The sequence below is a fragment of the Piliocolobus tephrosceles genome, chromosome 13, assembly GCF_002776525.5.
Source record: "Piliocolobus tephrosceles isolate RC106 chromosome 13, ASM277652v3, whole genome shotgun sequence".
Taxonomy (NCBI): domain Eukaryota; kingdom Metazoa; phylum Chordata; class Mammalia; order Primates; family Cercopithecidae; genus Piliocolobus; species Piliocolobus tephrosceles.
Window position 1 is genome coordinate 56,695,056 of NC_045446.1, and position 19,904 is coordinate 56,714,959.

A 19,904-nucleotide genomic window follows, 5' to 3' on the forward strand; every position below is an offset into this window, starting at 1 on the left:
CTCTAAATGCTAAGTTTATTTAAGAGGTAAATATCCTGTAGGCTCCAAAAGTTCTCTTACAGCTTCTGATTATCACAGTCCCGTCTTTCAACACCTGTCTTCGCCATAGGTCTGGACCTTATGTGCTTCCTCTGAACTAGTGTCGTGATTTTTAAGGCACATTCACTAGAATATGTTCAATTTCAACCAAAAGCATGCGTGCAACATACCAGTTTCTTCAGGCAATGCAGAGTGGGAACTGAAAAGCTAACAACATCCTTGGATGGTGTCCTCTCACTCAGAACCCTGAGAGAAAAAGCTGGTATTTTCCCAGGTATACTTTCTGTTCAAAGAGCATGAAATGAATGGACAAAATCCACAGGCGATTATAACATCCTTACTCCTGTCCTACTCATTCTCAGGAATATAATCACAATTAAGAAACCTCAGTTGATTGCTGATTGCCCTTTTCCCCAAATATACACAGAGACACGCAGACACACACATACACAGACCGACACAGAGCACCTTGGAGCCAGAAGGAAAGAAAAGCTAGACTTGGAGAAGAGTTGGGGAAGTGAACTTCACCACTCTGCAGAACTGTTCTGGGGCAGAGGGTGTAGAGTTTTCGGGTGTGGTCCCAGGAGTGGTTAAAGAGAAGCTGCCTAAACTCCCAGCTGCCCAATACCATTAGGGACTGCTCATTCTGTCATTAATTCCCTGCCCAATCAAGGACCATCCATCCAGAGAGAGGGTATGAAGGGCAAGAACTCCTACTGTGGGAGAGGCTGAACCCAGGTGGTTTCCAGGGGCGCCAACAGCTTTACGAGTCCATGCACCCATAGCCCCAGGGCCAGTATTCAAGGAAAACCAGCATCACCAGGAGTGCACTCAGCTGCTAAGGCTTGTCACTCAGTGCCTGACAGCGTTTTGTGGCTGAGGTTACCCTTCTCCACACTCAGACTAGAAAGCGCAGCCCATGTTTCCTGACCCCACCAAAAGATCTAGCCAACTCCCTCTTCTGTGTGCTACAGGAGAAAGCAGAGGCCAAGAGTTTTCCTTTGTGCTTCTGATTTTTCCACTGCCACCAGGGTCTCTGTCTTACCAGAACTCAGAACCAGCCTGTTTTATCTTAAAATCATAGATCCAGAGAAATAGCTTGACCTGACATTAGAGGTGATCTAGTTTCCATCATCTCAAATGTCACCACATTTCTTCTCCTTAAAGGCAGGGAAAGAAGGGCTAAACTGGAACTATAGAAAGGAGGATGGCACCATGATAACTTGCCAGCCCTGGCACAGAAAGTTCTAGTGCCCTCTAGAAACTGGACCATGTTGCAAAAGCTAATCGTTGGAGGGGCCTCTCACAGAGATGTACGGCCGAGGTGTGGGCAGATCCTGCTAGAACAGGTATGCCTTGCTTTAAGCATTCAAAATAGGAAAATCTAGATTACAAAGAAATGAGAACATATTACTTCTACTGAAGTCAAAACAAGTGCTTCACCTACAAAGCCTAACATGTTTAAAATACAACTTTTATTTTAAAAAATTTCTACTTAGCTTTTCCAAACATATCTACTCTAAAGCAAGGTACAATCCCTGCTTGCTTCCCACCGATTTCAGATCTCTATCTGGGCAAGAAGCTTCCACCAGGGTAAACGACAAATGAGCAAGAGCTTGAGCTTAGAGTTCCCAAGCCTGCCGGGTGGATGGTGCCATCCAAGGAGAAATAGCAGAGTTATCAGGCTCACCCCCAGAACCCTTATGCACTCTCACCTAGACCAGAAAGTGTGCGGCAGCCTTACTAAGGCCTGCTTACTGCTGAGTAGCCCTCACGGAGGGGCCAGACACAGGCCAGTCCTGTGTCTGCTTTTCGCTCACAAGCAAAAAGCCAGACAACTTTCAACAGCAAACTGCCTGATTTCCTACTGGAATGGTTTCAATCTTATGTATCAACTCTGTTGTTTCTAAGTCTCTGGAATCAGGGGAAGTGGGGAGGGCATGCAGAATGGGCCCCAGGAGGCCAGAGATACTAGTTTCTTGGGGGACAATAGGAACAAAGAAATCAAGAGAACTTGAAGTTCTGAATGCTGCTATTAACCAGCTAGGTGACCTAGGGCAAGCCCCGTTTTCTGAGTGTGATTCACCTAAAGCAACAAGGTTGTACTAGATCCCTAAGGGTCCTGCCACCGCTGATCTCTTGTGGTTCTAAAATATTCCCTGACAGCAGTGAGAGAGTTGGGTCGAGAGAGAGAGAGAGAGAGAGAGAGAGAGAGTTGGGTCGAGAGAGACAGAGAGTTGGGTCAAGAGAGAGAGAAAGAGAGAGAATTCTTCAAGGAGCATGCCACGGCCTGAGAATGGTTCTCTGGCAGCAGGATCCCCAGGCATGCCTAGCGGTATGCAGTCAGCTGGTGACCTGGACCCCATCTGTATTTCCTGGGGGTTGTGCTGGGCTGCTCAGCAGAGAGCTCCTGGGGCAGCTGAGAGAACTCCCAGAACAACCCTGATCCAGGGATCCCGTTCATGCACTTCTGCATGCTGAGCTTGTGTCCTGCAGGGCCCCTCCACTAAGACAGCTGGGTCCCTACTGCCTTCTGTGAGACACAGCAAACCTGAAGAAATCAAATGCGCTAGAACCCTAGCCACCAGCTGATTCCCATAGCCACAGCCAGCCAGGCACCTGCAATCCTGACAGGGTCCTGCCACTTACTTGTTCCCACCACCCTCCCAACTTCTCTGAGGGTTGGGTGAGGCCTTCTTTAGTTGAAGGGCTTTCTGCAGTTGTTGAAGGGCCAGGCTTGGCCACCAAGCCCTTTGCTACATAAAGTTGACGTGGCCTTCATACATACACACACACACTGTGCCCCTACCTGCTGAAGTACCCGATGCCCTTTGACTCCTTGCCTGAGCGGATGACTGGGCCACAGCAGCCCTCTAATGCCTCTTGTGGCCTTCCCAGCTGAAGAGGTTATTCAGCTTGGTAAGCACGACTACGACACACTACTACCCCAAGGGTGGGAGTGTGTGATCTCGGGGCACGGAAAGAATTATTTTCATCCCTTCACACCCACCCATCCGCTCTCCACTACTCCCCCCCTGCCTCAGCAGCAGAGGCAAAGGAGTCAGTTCCCGGCTGGCTGGGCCAGGGAGCCCACTGAGGGCCAAAGCTTCATCTGGCAGAAGGCCTATATACAGAGGGTAGGCAGGGCTGTCTCCACAGGCAGGCAGGCAAGCTCCGCTCCAGGCTGGGCAACCCCAAAGGGCACGAAGAGGCCTCTACTCACACGCCAGCTTGCTGTCGAAGCTGGACAGGGCAATGGCAAAGGCCTGCAGCGCACACAGCGGGTAGTTGTAATCCATGGTGAACACATCCTCTGCTACCCGGCCAAACTGCATCACGATGTAGTCCGCTGGGGCCAAGCACAGGCACAGACAGAGAAAAGGACAGGGCAGGAATGGTAGAGCCAGGGAAGGACAGACAGACACCCGAACCACATGAGGGAAGAAGAAGTGAGAAGCGGAGATGCCAGGGGAATCACAAAGGAAGTAAAACAAAGGCCAATTGGGAGAAGTGGCAGCAAAGAGGTAGCAGATGGCAAAGAAGAAAGTAAGATGCATGTGAACACCAGGGGACAGAGAAGAGGAAAAGTCCTTTTAAGGGGTGTTCCCATGCCTGAGACTCTGCTGAATACACAGAATCTAGGACCAGGGCTGCAAAGACGGTTCTTCCGGGACCTCCCAGTCATTAGGGTTAGAAAGTTCCATACATCCAACCTAAGCTGTATAGCTCACATTCTTAAACTCTAACCAGTGTAGGCAGTGCTAGGTGGGCTGAACCCTATGCTAAGGGCCTTGGGTATCCTACGGACCATAATGCGTAGGGACAGAAACACTCACGGTCATTGCCATGGATGATCTGGAAGTTCTTCACAGAGGCCTGTGTGACGCGCCCATGGAAGTTGAGTACATAGGACTGTGTGTCATCATTCCAGACAGGTGTCTTGTTTTGCAGCTCGATGATACTCTCCGTGTTCTTATTCTGCCAGCGTGCTAGCAGCGTCTCATGCTCCTGGGAGGGCAGCCTCACCTGAGCCAGGCCCAGGCCTTTGGCACCATGACCACCCCAAAGAGGGATCTATCCCAGGAATGGGGGTCCTTAGATTTCCCTAGACCTACAGGGCTTTCTCATATGGTATCCCCTCCACATACACACATCAGCTGGAGTTCTGCCCTTAGAAGCTCATGCAGAGACTAGGATGATGGGGAAAGAGGGGAGTGAAGGGTAGAGACTCACGTTGCGGGGGCGGATAGAGACTCTCTCATGAACCATGTTCATGCCTGGAACAATCACGCTCATCTTCCGAGGCCCCTTGAAGCCTAAGACGTTTGTCTCCTGGGAAAAAGAATGCAACACTGGCCACCTGAGGCATCTATTTACCTACTGGAGAAGGTGGGGGGACGGGAATACAAATGAAGAGCTAGTTCCCACCGTCTCCACTCCGAAGTCTAACACGCATCTCTCTAAACCGAACACGGCCAGAACTGAGCTCCTGGGTCTCTACTCTGCCAGAACTGGCTCCTCTCATGCGTCATCCTTGCTTCCGCTCACGGCAATGCAATTCTTCCATTCACTGCGGCAGACTACGTGGTCACACTTCCACATCCTACTTCTTCCTTCAGGAGTTTCTCTTGTCCTCTCTTCCACATCCTACTTCTAATCCTTCAGGAGTTTCTGTCAGCTCTACCTTCCGATTATACCCAGAACTCCACCACTTTTGACCACTAGCTTCTCTCACCAAGATCATTGTACAGCCTTTACCTGGACTCCTGGTTTCTGTTCTTGGCCCTCCTATTCCTCCTTCCCACCGTCTGTTCGCAACACACCAGCCAGTGCTCAGGCACGTTAAGTTAAATGATCTTTCTCCTCTGCTCAGAACCCTCCAGTGGCTCCCCAGCTCACTCCGAGGAAAAGCTGGAGATGTGACTTTACCTGCACGTGGTCCCATGACCTTACTCTCCTCACCATTTACTCCCTGGTGTCTACTCCATTCCTTCTTCATACCAGGCATTCAGGACTTTTGCCCTCACTGTGTCCCCTAGACATGTACACTGCTGTTTTTCACTTCCTTCTGGTCTTTACTCAAGAGCTACCGCAGTGAGGCCCTCCCTGCCATTCTGAAAATCTCACACATAACTTGAGATTTCCTATCCCTCCTCCCCTACTTTTTCTTCTTAGCGTCTTTAAAGAACATACTTACTCCACTGATGATAGATCTGTTTCATAGCTTGTCTTCCCTACTAGGGCTTTAAGTCCCATAAAAGTATACCTTTATGTCTGTTCATTACTATATCCTTAGTGCCTCAAACAGTATGCATAGTTGGAGCTCAGTAAGAACTTGAAGACTCAGGCTGCCTCCCCAAAACTGGTCAGCAGGTGGCACCAAAGGATCATACAAAGTAGCTGTGGATTACCGATGGCCTCCAAGAAGTGCCCATGCCCAGGGTGATGAGATACCCACCCCTCATTTTTAAAATGAAGAAACAGGTTCAAAGAGGTAGAGTAATCCTCTATATTTATATACCAGTTTGGTCATTTTTGAGCTGTGTGACGTTGCTGCAGCTGAGCTTCAGTTTCGTCATCTATAAAGAAAATAGGATCTACCTCTTAGGTTGAACATTTAGTGAGATGACGAAGAGCCCTGTAATCCATGTAGAACCTGGCATGCCAGAGGGATGATCTGGGAAATGCACAGACAAGAACCCAGGCCTACCACCTCCTTCTGTCTAAGAGACTCCTGGCCTGGACTGTAGAGAGCCAGGTCTGGTTTTCTGAGCTCCCCAAGTAGATGGCCGGCTGTGGTGTGAGCTCTGAAGTCAGGAGGAGACAGCCCCTGTCCCAGGCCAGGATCACTCCACAGAGGACAGCCCTTCTCCACACAGCCTTATCTGCCCACTAAGATGGATGGGATAGGCCCTAGATCAGGCAACGAGTCTTGGGTTTCATATCTACCTTGGAAATCAGAGACCCCCAAACCTAGGACTCACATAGCATACAGCTGCCAGCTCCTGACGTAAGGTTCCACTTTCCAAAGTGGAGGACGAGGCCTTCTGAGGGTTGACTCCATTGTCGTAAACAGTGAACTTGGTGCCCATCAAGTTGGACCTGAAATAAAGGCACAATCGGTATACGTCATGCACCCCCTGCCCCAGAGCAGGGAACAGCTCGTCGTCTGTTCTATGAGGAGCCTGCAAAACATTCTGGACTGGGCCAGCAGCAGGCCCAGGGAGGCACACTGCTCACTGAATCCACGTCTTTGAAGACACTTCGTGGGCAGAAGGCCCGGGCTTGCTCTGAGTTGACTCAAAGTGCATTTCAGTTTGGTGAGAGCGATTCGGGGAGGTAAATCAGGATTCTTCCGAAGATTTATCTGGGGGAACATGGGAGTTCTCCTCATGGGAGGTGAGCAAACAGAATGGCATCTGATAAGACAGTGGAAGAGGCTTAGTACCCACGGAGAGAGGATGAGATCTCCCCTGTCACAGCCAGCCTCAGTCTCAGTCCAGCCCCATCTCCAGCGTTAGCTCCTGACCTCTCATGTTCATTGATGCTCCCCAGATCTGATACTCTGTTCCTCAGCAAACCCTACCTCCCGACCACCCCCACTTAGAGGCCTAGGCTCAGAGCCTTCCTGCCCCTTCCCCACTGCTCCCCACCCCCAAGACTGCTGTGTGTCTCTTCCCTCAAGAGCTTACTCTTAGCCCTGTCCCTTGGCATTGACTATGGAGCCAAGGCAGCTCTTCCATGGTGGCCTGCATTATCAGTGACATCCTGGGGTTGGATCCATCACTCTCAGTGGAACTCTACCCACCTCCTGGGAACAGCTTGGGGTCGGGTGTGTGAGGCCCATCTCCAAGTCTGGCTCTAGGCTGGCATAGACATAGGCCTCCAGTTGGATGTGATGATCAGAGAGGATCGTGGGAGAGTATCCACCCCCGGCCTGGATCTCCTTCAGGGAGATTCAGGCCCGCTACAGAGAGCCTGCCCCTGCCCTTCCCTCCCACTCCTGCCTGCTTCCTGGGGGAATGCTAGTACCGCAGCTTCCCGATGTAGCTGTCCCCTCCTCGAGACAAGTCTGTTGGGTCCACAGAGATGAGGTAATTGGAAGTTTTACTCTTCTTTCTCTTCCTTCCCGCCAGGAGGAACACCTTGGGGAGTGGAACGAGGTCATATTCCAGACTCAGCCTCTGGTCTGCACACAGTCATGAGAGCCACTCACACAGACTGTCTCTCCCTTGCTTCAGCTCCCAAACGCACATATGTGCACACACACAAATGCACTGGGAAACACAAAGATATGCACTGACCAGACACGAAGGCAGTTTCTTTGAGGAACTGAGAGGTGAGTGGTAGATAGGAGACTTCCAGTCACATTTCAGCCCCTAGGACTTCAAAGGGCTGAAAAGCCTAGATGATAACATGCCCAGACCAACCTTACCTTCTTCCCATCCTCACGGTCCATGTGCAGAAAGTAAGTGGGGTACATGCCCCGGTCCATCCCTTTCTTGTCCCGAGTGATGCGGCATTTGATGGTGATACCCTGGGGGGCTGGCCTCAGTGCAAACTCCTCAAGATCCTGGACCTCGACATCCACTGGTTGCTCTGGAGCTGTTGGGCTAGGGGCTGAGGCTGCCTCCTATGGGGACAGAGAACAGGCGCCTGAGTCCCAAGGACCCTAAGCAGCCCAAGTTGGTGATCTGGGATCCAAATCTGCCTCCTAATGTGGTAGTGGGAGAGAGGGAAGGATCCCGGGATGGGGGCCTGGCCAGCCTGGGCCTGGGGTCAGGAGCTATCTTCCCATCTTCCCAGCCCTGCCCTCTTCTCAACAGTTCCTAGAGGTGGAGATGCGAGGTATGGGAGGTCCTCAGAGGTCATCTTGTCCAACTGCAGCTGCCCCTACACATCACCCTGCTGGCCTAGCTGAAGAGGTTAGGAGGCAAGGTGGAGGGATGTAAGAGGCCAGCAGAGAAGCTCCTAAAAGGAGTATGAGTCCAGCCCCAACCCCAAGAAAGCTAGCTCCCCATCATCTCTCCACACGCGCTCCAGCTCTAATTCTGGTGAGCGGTCCTTCAAAAACCGCTGTGGATGCAGACTCGCTCACTCACCCTGACGGACTTCCTGCTGGTGGCAGAGCTGGGGCGGGTGTTACTATTTAGCTGGGAGGAGCTGGAGCTGTTCTCCTCATCCTCCTCATCCTCTTCAAAGCTCATGCTGCTGGAGATGCCTGGGCCAAGGAGAGAATGAGAAGGGATGAATGAGGAGAAGTCTACCCTGCCCCTGAAATACACAGGGTCACATACGTTCAGACACTGACTCACCTATACCCACACTTATGCACATACTCTTACACAGCCACATGTACACGTATAGACTCACATTCACACATACATTCCCACACATGTCCAGATATACAAGGACATTCTCTCAGGTGCACACATGAGCCGGGGCTGGCCACAGGACATGTCCCCACCACCCAGTTTCAGCTCAGTCCCTACATTACCCCGCTTCCTAGCAGCCACCCTGCCACTGCCTCTTGTGTATCAAGGCCTGCACTGAGCTCACCTTGAACTGAGAACCTCCATTTCTGACCTCAGGCCTATTAGAGGCCTTGGCTGGCATAGGCCACGGAATCCGCCAGGGCACAGGCCTCAGCTCCTTCCTCAGCCCAATGTAGAGGGGACCCACTAACCCCTCATCTTTGCTCTGAGCTTCTATCTTAGCTGTCCTCCCGCCCGCCGTTCCCCGGGAATGCCATCCCCATCCCCAAAGTTGTCTCCAAGTCCTTTGTACAGGAAGCCATCCTTGATTAGATTCCTCACAATGTGTGTGGTGCTGCCAGACTCCTTCCCTCTGCCACCCTGCACCAGGGGCTCCCTAAGGCAGGGCTTGTGATGGGAAAACTGAACAGAAGGTTTCCAGGGAGGATCTACCCCGCCTCTTGGTATCCTGGCCCTGCTCCCACTAGCTTCGCAGACATATAGGAAACTTCTTGCAAAAGGAGCTTTATCTAAGGATCAAAAGGAAAACGAAATCTGCCCCAAATCTGGGCCTCACTGGGGCGTTATCAGGTGCCCTGCCTAAGAGGTTCTCATATGTCTCCAAAGTGTGCCCCACCCCCACCCACCATGGCCAGGGAGGGACTTGGACACAGGAAGGCCATGCTCCTGGAGAAAGGTACATCTGAGAACCTGGGACTAAGTTTTGGGGGTATCGCTGGGCCCCCATGGGGCTCACCCTTCCTCTGCATCGTGGCACGGAGATCCTGCCCGCTGGGCCGTTCGCCCCCACCAGCTGCCGTCTCCCCTGCGTCCTGGGCGTGGTCTGACTGGCCCACAGTCAGGATTTGCACTGGGCCTTGGGCCTCAGACTTGTCTTCTGCCAGTGTTGCTGGCCCGCTGGTGCCTGCAGGCCACGGACACTCCTGAGTTACATCCAGGAGGAGGAGAGGAGGGCCTGGATTCTCAGACGTCCGTGAAGGGGATGAGGGAAGAGTGGGGAGACCCTCTGCAAAACTTTATTTGCAAGACTGATTTTTATAAAACTAATGATTGAGGCAATCTGTTAACAACTGGTAAGCTACTAAGGGATGTGGGCTTCATTTCTTCTGCTCTTCCCCCAAATTAATTGCTGAGGGTTGGTTTACAATACCTCGCATCCTTAAAGCAGATGGCAGCCATCTACAAAACCAACTGCACAGTGGAAAAAACAAGATGGAGAACAAGGATTGATCCAGACCACAGCCAAGGCCAGCAATCATTCATGGACACGGCCAGCTACAAGTGATCAATGCTGCTGTTTTCTTTCACAAATATACACACATACACACATGCAGTAACTCACATACATCATTAGAAGCATGGGCCCCTTGAAAAAGATTGCAATTGGCATACACTCGCCTTCCCAAGTGGAGCATCTCCCATCCCACGTCCGCCTTCCTGCCTCTTACCACAGAGCTTCAGTAACATACAGGTGGCAACCACCCTGCCCGCCTGCTGAGCTATGCCCAGAGTGCTCGGTCAGCTCCAGAAGCCCATGGCCCCTGACACATCACTGTCCAACCAAGATGCGGTGGCCTGGAAACCACTGTCCATGAACAAAAGTTGAGGAAATGGGGTGTGTAGCCAAGAGACAGGACCTGGGGCAGGTGCCACCATCACTGTCCTTAATCTTTAGGGGTCTTTTCTGGAGAAAGAGGAGCAGAGGGAACAGGCTGGTCTGTGGTCCAGAGGCTGGACTACAGTCAAGGGAAGTCCACGTTATATGACGAGCTGACGGCAAGGGCTGCACAAGGATGGGGCAAGCTGCCTGGGAAGCAGCACCCACTGCAGTGAGTGTCCTAGTCCAGGCTGGGTGAGCTCCTCCTTGAGGGGTTGTGATAAAGGGTGCTCAGGCCAAGGTAGCTGAGGTGGGGGACGGTGGTTCTGGGCCACAGCTGAGTAGGACTTCACTTCCTGGCAGTGTGGTGGGCATGCCCACACCCAGAGGCAGCCCGGGTACCTCCCAAGCTAGGTGAGGCCTGTGAGCCACCGGGAGGGGGGGGTGCCCCAAGTGGCAGTCTGTGTCTTCCCTGAGGCTGTTCATCCTATCCCTCCCCTCCAAGTCAGGAGGACATACCTCCCCCAGCCCTACAGTGGAGTCCAGGCCTGCTGGGGAGGACTGTAGAGAATGCGAGCTGACCTTTGTGCTTTCCCTTCTTCTCCTTCCTAGCGGCGCCACCCTGGCCCCCTGCTGTGGCTGCTGCCTTGGTTCTCTTGGCTGAAGCTGGTGCTGTTGGGCGTGTGGCTCCCAGCTGCACACTGGCGAGTGAGTCGGCCTCTTGAACTGCTCAGGAAACATCCCCAGACCGAGAGAGAGAAACAGGCACTGGGTGAGACCAGAGCTCCCACCTGAACACAGTCCCCAGCACAGCATTTTCAACCACACCCTGAGTCCCACCAGGGCCCCTGTACCACTTCCACAGCCCACAGAATCAGGCCCACTCATCTCTACTAGGCAAAGATTCCAGGGCAGGCCCAGCTGGAAGGAGGCGGCACCCCCCAGCCCAGTGTGATCAAGTCAACAGCCAGACCAACACCTGTGATCAGCCAACAAACTAAGCACTCAAAGTTCTGGGCCACCAAACCGTACTGAGCCTGAACAGAGGCAGGGAGAATGTCCAAGAAGATGTGGCCCCTGAAGATGGTGAAGAAGGAACAAAGGCTGCATCTTCTGGAAGAGACCACAACCAGAGCAGGCACTCCAGGGAGCCTATGAGGGGGCTCTGCAGGGATGAGCCCATGGGAGGCTGGGGTATAGGAGTGCTCCGAACAACTGTGGGATACAAGAAGCTACAAGCACCAACAGTGAGCTCTCAGAAGGGTTCCAGCCGGTGGCCTCCAAATTCTCCATACTGCAGAACCCCAATCTGCTCAAAATCCTTGAATGGTTTCTGACTGCTCTTAAGATGAAGACCAGCACTCTCTCCCTTCCCCTAGGTCTAAACACATACTCCCCACCTCTGGGGCACCAAGAGTTGCAGCCACACCAGGCTGGTCTGGTGCCTCACATGCACGGCACTGCCTTTTGCCACAGGGCCCTTGCTCCTGCTGCCTGCACTGCCTTCCCCCTTGCCACCCTCAGTGATCAGCTCCCACTCATCCTGCAGATTTCAGCTGGGATGTCACTTCCCGAGGGAAGCTGTGCCTGCCTCCCCAGTCAGCGCAGGTGTTGTCATCTATTCACAGAATTTGGCTTCCTTCCACAAAGCACAGCGGTGACGGTCTGTTTAACATTGTCTCTCCACCTAGACTGTAAGGTCCATGAAAGCAGGGACCACACCCATATGTGCTCACTCGGGACCTACAGCCTCTAATCCAGAGCCTGACACAAACCTCAATAAATATTTAAGAAATGAATGAATGAGTATACCCAGCAGGTCACAAACCAGGATAAACTGTGAGCTCTGAGGTATATCAAACTCCTTCCTTTTCCTCTTGGAATGATCCCCTGTATTTGACGCCTGTAGTCAGCAGAGGGCAGAGAGGCAGGCAGCTAACGCTGCAGGTGGGTGGGAGTGGCCTTCGAAACACCAGTTCCCGGGTAGGCTACCCACACGTGCAGCGGCCTCCCAAGAGCTTTGTCCACCATTTGGACCTGGACAAAGACTGGGCCCCCAGAGAAGCAGTAGGCACCTCCCAGAAGTCAAATGTCACATGTTCAAATGTCCTCTGTGAAAAAGGTGGAGGCCCAGCCCAGTCTGGCATGTCAGCAGGGAATAGCAAAGTCTAGCCCTGCTGCTCACTAGCAGAGTACAATCAGCTGATTTTGGACCTTGGAACACACCATGGCTCCTTTGAGTACCAAAGCCCTAAGACAGAGAACTCTCCCCATTTTATAAGGGAGGAAACAGATCCAGAGAGGGTAAATGGCTTGTCCCAGTCACAAGTGAGCAGGTAACTGGTAGTGGCACAACCAGAAACTATCTTTTTCTCTTTTTTTTCTTGCTGGATTGCAGTGGCACGATCATAGCTTACTGCAGTCTCGAACTCCTGGGCTCAAGTGATCCTCCTATGTAGCTGGGAATACAGGCGCATGCCACCACGCCCTGCTAATTTTTTTTTTAAAGATGGGCTCTCACTATGTTACCCAGGCTGGTCCTGAACTTCTGCCCTCAAGTGATCCTCCTGCCTTGGCATCCCAAACTGTTGGGATTACAGGCGTGAGCCACCTGGCGCAGAAACTGTCTTTTGACTTCGGTCCTGCACTTATGCCAGAGGTGCTACTTGTACCACAGTCTTTCTGATGACCTGGCATCATCTGGAACACAGCTGCCAAGAAATACCTGCCAAAATGACTGCACATCAATGACCTGTCATGATGTTGGCCTCTGGCACAAATTGGCCATCCTGGCCATCTGGCACAAATTGGCATATACAATCCTGGGTGCAGGCCCCCATTCTATATGCAGCCTCACTCACCCAGCTGCCACACAGCCACAGGCCACGCATCATATGACCCAGAACAGTGGCTGCCTTCCTGGCAGTGTACCACTACCACCCTTGGGATGGCACTCACAAAGGAAGTGGAGGAGGTGGCTGCCAGCAAAGGGTGGGGCTGGGGCCAGCTCTGTGAGGACCAGCTGGGGCTGCCTCTGAGACAGCTGGGCTGAGGTCCTTGTTTCCCTTTTCTGAAGGCCTCTCAAGTAGAGTACAGACATACCAGGTATGGTCAGGGTGCTGAACTGACACACACATGGGAATTAGCATGAAGGAGCTTCTCATCAGGGAGGCAACACAATATGGAGGAGAGACCATTTGGCGTCCGTTAGGTCTGGGTTCAAAGTCTAGCCCTGCTGCTCACTAGCAGAGTACTATGAGCAGGTCACTGAGCCCCTCCGAGCTCACGTCCTTACTGATTATGTGGGGATAATGCGTTCCTGTGAGGATGAAATGAGCTAATGCAGGTAAAGCCTCTAGCACTGCACTTAGCCACCGGCGGATGCACAGCCAGCCTTTATTAGAAGAAACAGAGTGGGCTTCCTCGGAGGATACACGTGCACGGAGGGGACCGAGCCTGTATGATGTGCCCAGCCACAAAATAGGCACCAGGCAAATGAGACTCAACTGCTGCCCTCCAATGTGCAAAGGGCTCAGGGAGCTATGGGTCAGTGGAACCCAGAGAAGAACCTGGAACACTGCGAGGCAGGGTATGGGGCCAGCAGTTAGACGAAAAAGCCCTGAGGTGAGGCAACTACCCGTAGTTCCATGTATCTGGAGGCTCCGGGTCATAAAGAAGCCACTGAAGGAGGGGAGCACCACGAATGCTAAGGTTCTTCCTAACCCAAAAATTTTGCTAGATGCCTGCAACCTTCTTAGAATTACTATTTGGTGAAGTAGCAGCCTGGATTAGTAGCACCAGCAGGGGGCAGTGGAGACTGAGTCTGAGTCCTCCTTTCAAGCTCAGAGAGCCCAGCCCTCAGGGTGGCCTAGCCTACTCTTAACCTAACCCAAGCAGGAAGGAGGGTCCTGAGAGCAGAGATGTGCTGAAGCCATTCTCTCTCCAGGATGAGCTGCAGAGAATTTCTCCCATCTGGGCTCTGCCGAGACCTGGAACATTTAAGGATGGGAGCTGGAGGCTCCAGGTCACTACAGCTCTTAAGGAGTTGTGAGCCAGAGACAGGGATCTGCAAGTCAGAAGCCAGGCAGACACGGTGCAGAGAGGGAAGGAAACAGGTGTTTGTGCTGAGACACTGGTTGGTATGGGGCAGGACAGTGAGATGCATTCCTCTCAGGATGCAGAATACTGGTGGAGCGGGTCATCTACTCTTAGAAGCTGCCTCCTGCACTCACTGATAATGCTCCAGATCAAAACTTGGACTTCTGAACTCCTGGCTTCATTAAAGGTTTAGCCTTCTGGCCTCAGCGCCTGATTCAGGAGGTGACAGCTGGAGCATATGCAGGCGCCCAAAGCTACAGGTCCACCTTCCCTCTGCCCTCCCTACTCAGTTGTCTGCCTGGGCTAGAAGCCACACACAGCCTGGGCATCCCCCATCAGGTCCAGCCCCACACGGTGGGCAGGAAGTGAGGGGCTCCCCGAAGCAGTGACAGGATGTGGGGCGGCAGGCAAGGTATACCTTGGTAGCTGGTGCTGCCACTGCTGCTGAGGTAGGACTCCACCAGGGGGGCTTGCTCCTCCGACTGCCGGGCCCGCCGGCTCCGGGGCCGCCCATCTGCATTGGCCTGCACCATCAGGGGCTCCTGGCGCTTCTTCTTCTGCTTCTGCTCCAGCAGGGCCCGCTATGGAGGCAGAGAGCTTGGCTGACCCACTGCCTCCACCAGGAAGGAAGGGCTCCCAGTTCTCAGCGGGTCCACAGCCCACCTCGGGCCAAGGCCCCATGTCCTTGGAACCCCAAGACTTGGGGTCCAGGAAAAGGAGGCAAAACAGGGCCCAGGTGGCTGCCTTGACAGGATCACAGCACAGGCAGCTCTCCAACTGCAGTCACCCAGCTGCCTGAGGGGTAGAAGCCCATGTGCCGCGCAGGGTTAGTGCTGAGCTGGGAGAGAGTGCGCCTCTCTTCTTCCACATGGGAATCCCATTCCCCAGTCAGACGGGATCATCCAGGGAGACGGACAGCCCTGCCCCTCTGCCCTCGGAGATCCCAGCCCAGACTCTTCCCTTCCACCCAGCCCCAGGCCTACTCACCTGCCGATCAAGCTTCTGCTGCCTCAGGTTTCTGCCCTCATCATCTAAGACACTGCAGAGCGAAAGAGGGGTTTTCAGGGCTAGCCCATGAGGTGCCAGGATATATCCCAGAGCCCAACCCCAGCATATCTGGGCTCTTTAAACCCATCCCATCATGGCTTCTGGGGCTCAGTGAGCCCACATGGTAGAAGGAGGAAGGGTGGAGCCTGCCATCTTGAAACCAGCTTGAACCGAAAGGGCTTGAGCTGCCACTTTGGAATCCTGCTAGAACCCCTGTTTCCCCAAGCATACCCCAGTAAGTACTGGATGAGACCCTCCCCTCAGATCCCTGAGCAGGGCCAAGCCTGACTGAGATCCAGGAAAACTATCCAGAGGCATCCCAGCAACAAGCCAGGTCCAAGGCCAGGCTCCAGACGAACCCAGGGGGCTGCTCCCTCCAGCTGCCTACTGGGATCTCACCAGCCCCAGCCTTTCCCCTCCTTTCCACCATTCTAGAGGAGGCTGCGGTCCTCTGGGACAGACCCTTTCCCCATCCATTCAAAGCAAACTCCTAGCTTTCCGAGTGGGCAGAATAGAGCGCTGACTTTGCTCCCCTTCCCCACTTAAAAAGGGTCCTCCTCCTCATTTGAGAGAATGAAGCTAAGACACCAACCAGTCCCTCAGTGTACAGGGCTTGGGCCACACAGAGTTGTCTGCAGGGTGGACACAACCCATCAATGTACAGCCCAGCAACCAGCCACCAGGTCCTTCCCAGGCTGTAGACATGGCACAGGCAGCCCGGGGGACATCAAATCCTTGAGCACCACAAGTCTTGGGACAGGGACCCTCATCTCACCCAGACTGGCTGTGCCTCTGAGGAAGTCAGGGCACAAGTAGGGAGCTGGTAACTCAAACCACTTGGCTTTTGGCTGGCCAGAGACACATGCATGAGACCTAGGCCCAAATGCTACAAAGGCCAAGGTGTGGACAGCTGCATGGGGTGAGGTTGGAGCCTGAGGATCTGAGCTCTGGGAAGCCCCAGGCGGCCCTGGTCCAGTTATTCTGAAGCTGCCCCTGAACCAATACTGTGTGCGGGTACCTGCACGGGCATGTCCGAGTGCATTAGGTTTGTGCGAGGCCATAAGGAAGCGTGTGAATATCTCGCGTGTGTGCACACATGCATGCAGACACCTGTGAAGAAGTGGGTGTGCTTGTGTGAAGGCGAGTGCAGTGTGTGTGTAAGGGGGAAACATGAGGTCACATCACCCTGAGGACAAAGTGAAGTCACTTTCACCTCCTCCTGATGGCTAGCCCTTTCCAGCTGGAACATTCATTGACCTACATGAGCCTTAAACTACCTACATCTCCAAGGGAGCCAGTCAGAGGGTAGAAGGAAGCCCCCATATCACAGACTGCCCACCACCCACCACCTTGGCTACCATCTATGAGGACTATGCACGTTTTTAACTAGAAGTTGTCCTGCCTACTTGACAGCTGGGAAGGCCTTTCCTGGTACCCACGGGCTGCTCTGCATGCCTGAGGAGCCCCAACTGTGATCTGGGGCTGTGCAGAACAGCCTCATTCACCAAACCCTCAGCTGCCAGAGCACAGGAGAAAACAGTGCTCAAGGGCCATACTTCTAGGCCTCGGTCTTCCTGAAACAGCCCATCTGCCTAAGAGGGCACAGCTGCATTTGGGGCTCCCTGAAGGCACTGCCAGGACCACAGGATGCAACCAGGTCTCTAAATATTCCTGCTGGCTGAAAGGGTGGGCATCCCATCGCGGAAGGCATGCACCCAGACTGGAGGACTGCAGTGAAGACTTCTGAAGAAAGGGTTCAGGACCAGAGCACAAAATGCCTCAGGGCCCTAAGAGGCTACAACCCTCCCCTGTCTCTACAGCTCAAGCCAACAGCCTGACTGAATAAGCAAAGTCAAAGCATTTGCCCACAGATGGACTTGAAAGGGTCAGACCCGAACACCAGTGTCCCCCATGGTCAGCCACACGCGCAGTGCATATGCATCACGACTTTCAGCACACACATGAAAAATGCAGTCTGAGCTCTGTACAATGGCCGCTGGCTGACAGAAGCAACAGGATCTGGAATCTAACTGTGCTCCACTTGCCAAGCTCTGTGCCTGGGCACAGGGCAGCTATAAACCCCACTGTCATGAGCCAGTGGCCTGGCCCCTGTGCAACCTCCACAGGACAGTGCTGGCTTCCCTTTGTGCCAGCAAGAGGGGCCATTCCACAGCTTTCTAGGTAGTGGCAAGCCACTTACACTTTCAGAGGGCAGGGACGGGGCAGTCACCTGGGCCATCCCCAGCCCTGGGCTTGGCTGAGCAAGACAAAGAAGATGCCTTCCATGGTGCTGACGCTCACATCTAGAGTCATTTAGAAAAGGGGACATCCAGCTGAGAGGTGAGACTCACATCAGCAATGCCACCTCCGGAAATGCTGGGTCACAGCAGCTGCTCAACTGACAAAAGGTATTTGCAGCCATAGTGGCCTCACTGCCCAGCGCCTTCTAATGCTCTCATCCATGCATGGGGCACGTTTCCCTACCACAGGCCCCCGTCCCACTGCCATGGACTATGCACAGCTATGCCGGAGGCAGGAGGCTGCTTTCCATGAAAACATTCCTTTCTCCTCCTCTGCCTCTACCTCCATTTCCTGATCGGGGAGAATGATAAAGAGCCACAGGCTTCGGTAACACTGATTACTAGGTAAGATTACAGGTAGAAAGGACTTAACCACTGGCCTTCAGAGAAAGATGGATGAACACAAGCGTTAGGCTTCTGAAAAGAGGTTCCAGAAACAGATATCCCCAAAGTACCTAGAGAGCCGCCTACCACCTCACCCACCGGCAGGCATTTGCAAGCACACAGAAGGAAAGGAGCATGCACAGCTGGGAAGCGGCCACTGGGGAGAAGCCACTTGTGCCTGGCTGAGCAAGACCCAGCTAGGAGGGTCTACACTAAATGTACTAAAATGGGGAGGCTCTGACAGCGGGCACGACTCCTGGTAAAGCAGTGTTTCTAGAAGAGCTGCAAGGGGACGAAGTGGACCACGATTACCTAGCAGTAACGAGCTTGTACCAGGTGGGTATTCCTAGCTAACGACAAGCGGACAAGTGCGCAGCAACTCCCCCTGGTGAATAACAAAGAATTCCCAGCCAATAGCAGCTGTTGTGGAGACCAAGGGCAACCATGATGGCTGTCTCCAGGAAGAGCAGAACCAAAAGCTACCCTAGCTTCCTCAGCAGGCCCAGTTCCCTTCTCCGCCCCCACCCAGATGGCCCAACCTCCTCATCTCCACCCCAGCACCATTCCTAAGGCATCTTCCTTTCTCACCGACACTTCCCCAGCCTGCCTGTTTCTGATGGGCACTGTTCTAGCTGCACTAAACCATAACCACACAAGGAGACAGTAATGGCTTTTTAATGACTTCAGCTCCAATTATGGAATAACTGCCAAACCCAGACTGCCAGCTGCAGCCCCGCCAGGAGACTCAGACAGGAGACAGGGCGCTGATGGATAGGTCTTTCAGCTGACCCTGGAGGCTCCTCCATCACAGGCGCCTCCTGCTGGGGGCCTGAACAGGGAGGCTCAGAAAAGCCACTGGCTCAGTAGGGTCAGCGAAACCTAGGCTTCAGCGTCCACAAATCCATCCGCTCTGGCCAGCACCAACAAGACGGCAGCTTCACCTCCGAGGGAGCCCACCCCCCTACATCCACTCACTTCCCCCAAGGCACCCCACAGATATCGGAGTAGTCAACCACGATTGACAACAGGGGGCAGGGACACAAGGACAATTCTGTGCCCTGGAAAAGCACACACGGCCAACATCCTCTAGCCTGTTTCCCTCCCTCTCTTCCTAGACTCTACCTTACACGCTCCAGCTACTCCACCAGCGCTAACCAGAGGCCCAAGGGTCAGGGAATCTAGCGACAGACCCAACCCTCTGGACACACTTCCCATGTTCACTTCACCCTCCCCTCTTCCTGCCCTCATTCTTTCCCCTCAGTCACAGCGGAAGCTACCCCTGCTGGACCCAGGAAATCAGAGATGTGGGCTGTCAGGAGAGGAAAGGCCACCAGGGCAGCTGGCTGCAACCCTGTGCCCAATGCCGGACCCTCGGAAAGTCCGGATCTGTGGCTTCCGTTACCTGGCAACTTACTGGGACACAGTGGGAACCAGCGTGGCTCCAGAAGGGAGAGGACCACACTGCTCACAGGAGTTCCAGCCTCCCAAGATGCACCATCTCTATTCCAGCCAGCAGTTCCCAAATTTACCAGGTGCATTCAAACTGCTGGAGGGACTAAGCCCTGACTCGGTCATTCAGAACTGCTGGGCAACATCCCCCAGAATCAACCCACTCCTCTCTCTCTTTGTAAAAGCAAGTGCCATGGATGATTCTAATGCTCAGCCATGCAAATACAACCATGAGCCACAGCTGGTGATCTCTAAAGAACGAGAAAATCAGGGAGTTGTTATAAGACTGTTGCCAGAAGTGAAGTGGTGGGTCCAAGTGCCCAGGGCACCTCGGAGGCCGAACCTAGCAGCAGAACTGAAGGAGTCAGGAGTCCCATTACTCCCTAGAAAGCAAAGTGAGGAAGTGGTGGGAGGATCCTAATAAGGGCCAGGAGGAGGGGAAACCCAGAGACTTGCTTAGGTTCAACCTAAGGAAGAACTTAAAAGTCACAGCCA

General features: G+C 53.4%; 1 protein-coding gene across 1 annotated transcript in view; it reads right to left on the reverse strand.

The window, feature by feature from the left end:
* Positions 1-1,596: 1,596 nt before the first annotated feature.
* Positions 1,597-19,904, reverse strand: part of TUB (TUB bipartite transcription factor) — a 63,250-nt gene continuing 44,942 nt past the window's right edge. The window contains exons 3-13 of the mRNA XM_023189890.2: positions 15,217-15,268; positions 14,648-14,810; positions 10,714-10,857; positions 9,271-9,438; positions 8,142-8,260; positions 7,475-7,672; positions 7,072-7,184; positions 6,024-6,141; positions 4,273-4,371; positions 3,876-4,047; positions 1,597-3,388 (exon numbers count right to left, since the gene is read on the reverse strand). Of these exons, the coding sequence (XP_023045658.1) occupies positions 3,255-3,388; positions 3,876-4,047; positions 4,273-4,371; positions 6,024-6,141; positions 7,072-7,184; positions 7,475-7,672; positions 8,142-8,260; positions 9,271-9,438; positions 10,714-10,857; positions 14,648-14,810; positions 15,217-15,268 (1,480 nt within the window). The 3' untranslated portion in view covers positions 1,597-3,254. The remainder of the gene's footprint in view (positions 3,389-3,875; positions 4,048-4,272; positions 4,372-6,023; positions 6,142-7,071; positions 7,185-7,474; positions 7,673-8,141; positions 8,261-9,270; positions 9,439-10,713; positions 10,858-14,647; positions 14,811-15,216; positions 15,269-19,904) is intronic.